The following is an 8,088-nucleotide window of genomic DNA, read 5'->3' as shown; positions in this document are numbered from 1 at the left end:
GCTACATCAGTGACTACTCGGTTGGACACTAGCGCCCGGCAAGTCCAAAATTGACTACAGGGAAGATGGTGGGGTGCTCCCGCCGCTCCCGCATTGCGCTCCCCCATGGCGGCCTCCGTAGCCAGAGCGGCCAGGCCGCCTCTTGCGGCCAGGGCCTGGTCATGCTGCAGCCTGCTCAGTCTCTCTCCAGCTCATGGTTCCAGTGGCGCCTGGGGCCGGGGAGGCAACAGCCCCCTCCCTGGCAAAAACCGCAGTCGCCAGACCCCTAGTCCCAGCGGCGGGGCTGCGCGGCCCAGCCCGGCAGTGGCAGCGAGGCCGGGGGCTGAGTGGTGGCTGCTCCCAGCGGCTTCTTCCAGGGGAGGATTTTGTAAATTTCACAAAATGGCACGTGCTCCAAACCTCAGAGCTTGTACTTTGAGAGTCTCCTTCAAGGTCTCAGCAATCCTTCAGAACAATCCACCTGAGTAGTAACAGCTACCCCCGGCGCAAGCAAGGACACTAGAGATTCTGACTCACCATCAGGCTTTCTGAGTTCCTCTTCTTGCTGGTGGCCTCTGAGATCCTGCCGGCTCGGGGTGCGAGTGGCTCACTCCCTCCCCGCCGTGTTTTCCGGACCTGCCTTGAAGTTCTTATATTACCATTCTGGGCCCACTAATTGTTTCTAACAGAAACAAGCAGCTTTTTTTCTTTGCTTTTTTTCTCTGAAAACTGTTACTTCCTTGCAGCAAAACTCTATATCCACTACAGGAGCTCGAAGTTATTGCAGTTTTGGAGACAGGGAAGTCTGTGTCCCAGGGGGTGCATCTGGTGAAAACCTTCCTCTGGCTGGAAACTCTCTTCAGGGTCCCATGACTTTTGGGGCTGCCAACGTAGGTAAAAGTAAAGGTGGAGTCTGAGTATCAGAAATCTGCAAACAGGCAGTCCTTCTCGGCTCTGGACTTCTGGATCACGACGTCAATATCCTTTTGAATTCGCTCTTGCCTTGAACACATACATCCCCGTTAAATCAATCCCAGTTCTTCCCTCCTAGGTATTTCTGTTCATAAAATAAAGCAGAATCAACGGGCATGTTCCGGGTCTCCATTTTCAGAGCTGAGAAGTCCAAAATCCAGGGAACACGTCGGTGATGGTCTTGTTCTTGGTGATGGCTCCGGGGCAGGTGGACCAGCGGCTCAGGCCCGAAGCTGTCCAGGGCCCACAGAGCCCCACCGAGCGCAAGACGGAAACCCCCACACAACCCTGAGCTGGAGGTTCCCGCCTCTGAGGCGCACACTGTGCGGCGTGGTCTAAATGTTATTTTTTTAAAAAGATGATACACTGGGTATGCGCTAAACCATTATGTGTAGAAAATACTATTATTACAAATGAAGAATATGAGGTTTAGAAACAGTGGATGAATTCCCGCAAATACTCTATTATATGATTGTACACATTTTTATAATTAAAAAACAGGCAAAGTTAACTTATAATGTTTACGGATACACACGTGGGTAATGAAACTATAAAGAAAAAGAAGAAAGTGATTTCCACAAAAGACAGAAGAGTGACTAATGCTAGAACTAAAGGAGGGCTGCAGTTGAGTAGGGGACAAAGAGGGCTCCTGGTTGGCTGATAAGTTATGGGTAACGTCTGTCTCCTGGTATGGGTAATGGTTTGTATTATCTTTTGCTGTATAAAAAATTATCCCCAAATTTAGCAGATTAAAATAACTATAATCACTTATTATCTCGCAGTTTTTGAGAGTAGAATTTGTTAGCATCTTATCTTAACTTGGAATTTCCTGAGTTGTGATGATGCCAGCCTAGGCTGAGTCATCTGAAGGTTTAACAGGGACTAGAGGATCCATTTCCAAGGTGGCCCATTCATGTGGCTCATGATTTATGCAGGCTTTTGACAGGAGGCCTTAGTTCTTCCCATGTGGACTTCTCCCTCAGGCTTCTTGAGTGTCCTCATTATGTGACAGCTGACTTCCTTCAAGTGAGTCATCTAACTAACTTCAGAGTTAGAGTGATCTAAGCATTGCAGTGTCTGTTATGACCAAAAAGTCACACTCCATTATTTCTTAAATCCTATTAGTTACGCAGGTCAACCCTGTTCACTGTGGGAGGAGGCAACACAGGATATTGAAAACCAAGGGGCAAGAATCATTAGAAACAATCTTTGGTTTTTTTTGTTGTTGTTGTATTTTTTTGCAGCTGGCTGGTACAGGGATCAAACCCTGGTCCTTGGTGTTATCAGCATCATGCTCTAACCAACTGAGCGAGCTAACCAGCCAGCCCATTGGGGACGGTCTTGAAGGGTACCACATGGTTACAAGAGTGTTTGCCTCATAATAATCCATTAAGCTGTACATTTGTTTTATGTGATTTTCAGTACTTATGTAAAGAAGTTTTTAAAAAAATTTTACCTGTTGACATAGAAAAGAGTATTATTCTATTATTACAAATCATCAATATGAAAGACTCTTTGTCCTCATCATAGCTGAACATTTATTACAATGTTTGGGACACAGTGGTACATAGTGAGGATATAAGGGACTTGTCTTTGTGTCTTATAGTCTAGTTGGGAATGTACATTAAAAATATTAAAAACAAGTACAGTGGTCTTTTTTTCATCCAGTGTAATTGTCCAGACTCTTGGTTACAGTTGATGGAACCCCTATTCAAGCTAGCTTAAGTAATGTAGAAATGTATTAGTCCGTGTAGCTAGAAAGAATGCTAGGTCACAGCATCAAAGAATGACTTGAAGAATGAGTTCCAGGGCCTTGGAAACTAGAATTGGAGTATTTGGGGGCTATCTTTGTCCATTTTCTCTATCTGGCTTCATTCTGCAGACAGGTTCTCCTCAAATGGCCAAGAAGATGGCCAGCCACAACCCAGCTTCAAATACTCCCAGTTCAGAAACCCTAATGGAGAGAACTTCTTTCCCTCGCAACCCATACATTCATATCATGTAAGGGAAGAGATGCTTATTTGCTCTAGTAAGGTCATCCCCTGCCATTTTGCTGGGTCACAGGGTACTATAATTGGTCATCTTTGGGCCCAAGGGAATATAGGGTACTGATGATGCCATCCTCCACTAGAATCACATGGAGGGCAGAGAGCTGGGCTCCCAAAGGAAAGGATGGTGGGCAGGAAAAAACAGCATATGTGCACTGCAACAAATGACTACACTTTTGTATCCAGCAACTGTACTAGCAGCATTGACTGCCTGGGAACGTGTTAGAAGTGCAGAACTCTGGGTTCCAGCCCCAGAATACCAGATCCTGCATTTTAAGAAGATCCTGGGGTAATTCATATACATGATAAAGTTTGAAAAGTACTTTTCTAGATAATTATTTTAACCCTGTAAGGATTAATAATTACATGGTTTTAACTATTTTGGATGGAAACTGTCCCACAAGATATTTCCATATAAATGAGATGTTAACTGTATCAAGTTCCAAATGAGCAGCTTTAACAATAAGTACTATAGAGAGAGGCCTGGAGTGTTCAGGAGAGGTTTTTGTGAAGGAGCGTAGCCTTGGCTTAGAAGGAAGGGAAGTTTGTGGTATGTTCAAGGGGCAATGAGAAACTTATGTGGCTTGAGTAATGAATCCCTAAGGAGAGTAAGAGGTCATATTATGAAGGATGGCATCTCATGCTTTGCTGAAAGGAAGGGGGAGATAGTGGTGACATTAATGTGGAAATATAGGGGATGTAGGCGGTTTTGGGGGAAAGATAATTGGATTGTTGAGTTTGAGAGCTCCACAGATAAAGATGTCCAAAAGGCACTTGAATATGTAGTAGAGCTCTAGAAAAGGCCCATGTCTGGGGATATATAAAGGTGTATTTCCATTTTTTTTTTCTTTTTTTGTCTTTTTTCGTGACCGGCAACGGATCGCAACCCTCAGTGTCACGCCCGTACTGGACCAGGACCAGCAACGGGATCGCAACCCTCGGTGTTGCGTCCGCACCTCGCTCAGCCAGTGAGCCACCGGTCTGTATGTGGGATCCGAACCCTCGGCGGGAGCGCCGCTACGCTCCCAAGCGGCGCACTGTAGCAGTGCGCCACCGGGCCAGCAAGTGTATTTCCATTTTGATAAACTAAAAAAACAAAAGTAATTTTTACCTTATTCTATTTGATTTGTAGATACAATTGTCATATGAAGTTGAACATGGCAGAAGAAGAGGACTATATGTCTGATTCCTTCATTAATGTCCAGTAAGTAAATGGGCACATCTAATGTAATGATATGTATAAGACATGTATAGATTATTAAGCAATAACATTGATTTTAAATATGAAATTGGAAAGTTAATCTTATTGTTTCATGGAAATACCTCTTATGTTTCCATACAAATATACTCGGAGACCCTTCCTCCCTTTTAATGCTAAGCATTTTACATCTACCCTTGATCCATTTTATTGCTGTCTTCCAAGGAAATTTGCTCCTTTTCCTTTATTTCATCTTACTGTCTTTTCTAGCTACTATTCATCTTTGCTCTTTATTATTGCCAACCTTTAAAAAAAATTAGTCTAAATTTACTATTTCTAATTTCTTCAACTCTATACTTTCTTTAGTTTCCTACAATCTGACACCAGCCTTTATCATTTCTACAAAAACAGCCATTCTTGGAGGTCATTGATTATATCAGTGACAAGAAAGGTGATCATAGAGGTAGTGTTGAACTGCTGAAATATTAGTGTCAAGTGAATAAGTGCAAAGTTATGAAAAAACTTCGTGTACTAGTCCAAAATAACCTTTCCCCTTATTGTTCAGAGAAGATATCAGACCAGGATTGCCAATGCTGAGGCAAATCCGAGAAGCCCGTCGAAAAGAAGAAAAGCAACAGAAAGCCAATTTGAAAAATAGGCAGAAGAGTTTAAAAGAAGAAGAACAAGAAAGACGTGACATTGGGTTGAAGAATGCACTAGGCTGTGAAAACAAAGGGTTTGCTTTGCTCCGAAAGATGGGATATAAAAGTGGTCAGGCTCTTGGCAAGAGTGGTAAGTCACACTTGGAAATATACAGGCATTCCTAACCACCCAATTGTAATTTATTGATGAAGACCAGAGATGACTCTTTATCTAGCTACACAGAAATTAAAATAACTTAAGCTTCTTAGTCTCTACATGCTAACAAGCCTTATAGAGAACTTTCATCTTCCCACATCCATTTTAGACACTATATGTGCCATCAAGAGCTGCTTGTCAGCCCAGCTCAGCGTTGGAGGCACTAATAACTGGGGTTCATGTGACTTATAATGGAGGCAGCCAAGAATGGTAACAAGTGATGGGTTGAGAAGTACATGGCCAGAGGACAGTGAAACAACATTGAAGACAAAGGCAGGACTCTGCCACACTTGCTCTGTACCTATGGCAGCTGTCTGAGTGGCCATCCAATTGGAGAAGCTCAATTCTCACCTCTCTTTTTAGGAAGTGAAACTGCTTATTAAGCTGTAGAACCTATATATTTATAGTAGCTTCTGCCAACTATTTTTCTATTCTTCTCTCCTTGATTGTAATTGCTTTGCTTTCTCTTAAGGCTGTCACCCTCTTGGACCTATAATATCAGTGTTGTCACTCCTTAAAACCCCACCTTCGGGTGTCATAAGAGGCTGTGACAACCTTATTGATGTCTAGATATTAAAAAGCAAGGGAGGTATTTGATTGTGTAGAGTATTGATGTTGAGATTTCAATTTTGCATAACACTGAAACTGGAGATGACATGTACAGTACATTGTAAAGTTGCATACTATAAGGACCTGTAGTTTGAGGAAGAATTTCTAAAGTTTGTGTTTTGTTCTTTTTTTTTTTAGGAGATGGTATTGTTGAACCGATTCCTCTCAATGTCAAAACGGGTATGTACATACTATAAGGACCTGTAGTTTGAGGAAGAATTTCTAAAGTTTGTGTTTTGTTCTTTTTTTTTTAGGAGATGGTATTGTTGAACCGATTCCTCTCAATGTCAAAACGGGTATGTACTTATTTTGGATCATGTTTACCATTAATAACTTACGCTTAAATCTACCACATATATTTGGTCATTAAATACTTTTTTTATGATGATACTATTAGAGTTCTTATCAGAATGAGTCCTCATTAAAATTTTTAAACTTCTAAACCTTTTAAACTATAAATAAAACTGAGTTTCAGTGAGTATAAAGTAAAATTTAAATTACAAAAATAGGACAAAAAAATCATTGTAACCACTGAAAGTACAATGCTAGTTTTGACCACCATTTTAGGAAATATCCTAAAAGTGTTCTGAGATAGATTTATTTATTAAATGTTTTGCTGATACTTTGGATAAATTCAAGAGAAAAAATATGTTATATTGATTGTATTTATATAAAAGTATGACGTTTGATACTGTTTTCCTGATTTTAAAATATTTGTTTAGTATTACCATCTTATATTAGTCTCATCTTATGAGACTAATCATCTTTGTGCAAATCAGATTCTGTTTGGCCTTTTACAAAAAAAAACCTCTAGTGTTTTCTCCTATCATTCTAGTCAAATGATTTTGAGTGATTGTACTCAAATGAGAATTGCATTTAATCTGTAAATACTTAAATTGTCATGTTTTTAATTACAGAGGCAGTAAGTTTCTCATCAGAATTTTCTGTTTGAATAGGGAAAAGTGGCATTGGTCATGAGGCATTGTTAAAACGGAAAGCAGAGGAAAAATTAGAAAGCTACAGAAGAAAGATTCACATGAAAAACCAAGCTGAAGAAAAAGTTGCAGAACAGTTTCGGTAAAATTGTATATTTGAGCTGTTCTTGGTTTCATTTCCTCTTTATTGTGGTATGTTTTCTGGTACTTAGGTATATAAAATGGTTAAAGAGAATATAGACTTTTAGTGTATAATTTTTTTCTTTCAATTAGAATGCGACTTAAAAATAAGCAAGATGAAATGAAGATAGAAGGAGATCTTAAAAGAAGTCAGCGAGCCTGTCACCAATTGGATGTCCAGAAAGTAAGCTTCTTTCCTGCTTTCAGTTTGGTAAAGTGTTTTGGCACCTAGAATGATTTGCCATATATTTTTATTTAAAAAAAAAAAACAACTCTAAGTCTGGTTTATCTACCTTTTACCCATTAAAGTTTTCATTTAATGTGCATTACTGATCTGTGATAATTGATACAGCAATGGCTTATTTGCTGTAGGAACCTGAGCTGTCTGAATTATCCAATAAGGGTAAGATAACATTTTTACATTTAATTGTTCTCTGCTTATTTGAATATTAATTACTCAGGAGTGGTATGAGTAGAAATTTGGTTCTCCGTAATATTTGATAAATCAGAATACCCTATTTTCAGTCCATTTAAACAGTAAAGTCAAGGTGGAATGCCATCTATTTCAGATTTGACTGTTTAAAAAAAAAAATTTCTATCTTCGCTTTTATCTTAGGGTTTCAGGTATTATCAAAATAAAATGACTTTGCCTAAAGTCTGAAAAGTTTTTGTAAAATTTCTCTGATATGGGGGCCGGCCCGGTGGCGCACTGGATAGTGCGCCGCTTGGGAAGCGCAGCGGCGCTCCCGCCCGAGGGTTCGGATCACACGCACCCAAAAAAAGCTAGTAGGGAAACTTGCCAGAATTTGAACCCAGATCTGCCAAAACTCCAAAGTCAGACCATAATTGTGTCTCCCAGTGTGTAAATATCTATCAAATACTTTGTGCACATGTGTGAACATGCCAAACTTTGAATGATTTAAGTATAACCTGTATTTTAATACTTAGGACAGCATCATAAAATTAATTTCTAAATGAATATTGAAATTTATCCAGTTTCTATGTTTAGCAATTGGTGTTAATTTACCTCTCATAAGTGCTAGAAAGGTTCTACAATACCTCCTCCAGCCCTTTTATACTATTCAAGCTTTTTATTAGCCCTAATGTTGATTGCCTTCCCAGGGCATCTACTAGTTTGAGTATAATTTGTCTAATTAAATTTAAAGAAGAGATGTTTCAGGGAGCACCATTTCATCATTTCCTCTTAAACTCTATGCTGTGGACTTTAATGAGGACCTAAACCCCATCTTAACCCAGCCTTAGTTTCAGCACAGATGAGCTGTGCTTGTTAAGACAGTCTTCAGTTGTC

General features: G+C 39.9%; 1 protein-coding gene across 2 annotated transcripts in view; it reads left to right on the top strand.

Annotated features, from left to right (window-relative positions):
- Positions 1 to 4,121: 4,121 nt before the first annotated feature.
- GPATCH11 (G patch domain containing 11) overlaps positions 4,122 to 8,088 on the top strand; it is a 7,695-nt gene continuing 3,728 nt past the window's right edge. For both annotated transcript variants that reach the window (XM_008589706.1, XM_008589705.1), the window contains exons 1-5: positions 4,122 to 4,203; positions 4,763 to 4,989; positions 5,803 to 5,844; positions 6,621 to 6,741; positions 6,873 to 6,963. In XM_008589706.1, coding sequence (XP_008587928.1) covers positions 4,145 to 4,203; positions 4,763 to 4,989; positions 5,803 to 5,844; positions 6,621 to 6,741; positions 6,873 to 6,963 — 540 coding nt within the window. In that variant the 5' untranslated portion in view covers positions 4,122 to 4,144. The remainder of the gene's footprint in view (positions 4,204 to 4,762; positions 4,990 to 5,802; positions 5,845 to 6,620; positions 6,742 to 6,872; positions 6,964 to 8,088) is intronic.

The sequence above is a fragment of the Galeopterus variegatus genome, unplaced genomic scaffold (assembly GCF_000696425.1).
Source record: "Galeopterus variegatus unplaced genomic scaffold, G_variegatus-3.0.2 Scaffold5601, whole genome shotgun sequence".
NCBI classification, from domain to species: domain Eukaryota; kingdom Metazoa; phylum Chordata; class Mammalia; order Dermoptera; family Cynocephalidae; genus Galeopterus; species Galeopterus variegatus.
This window is presented reverse-complemented; position numbering and strand designations above follow the sequence as displayed.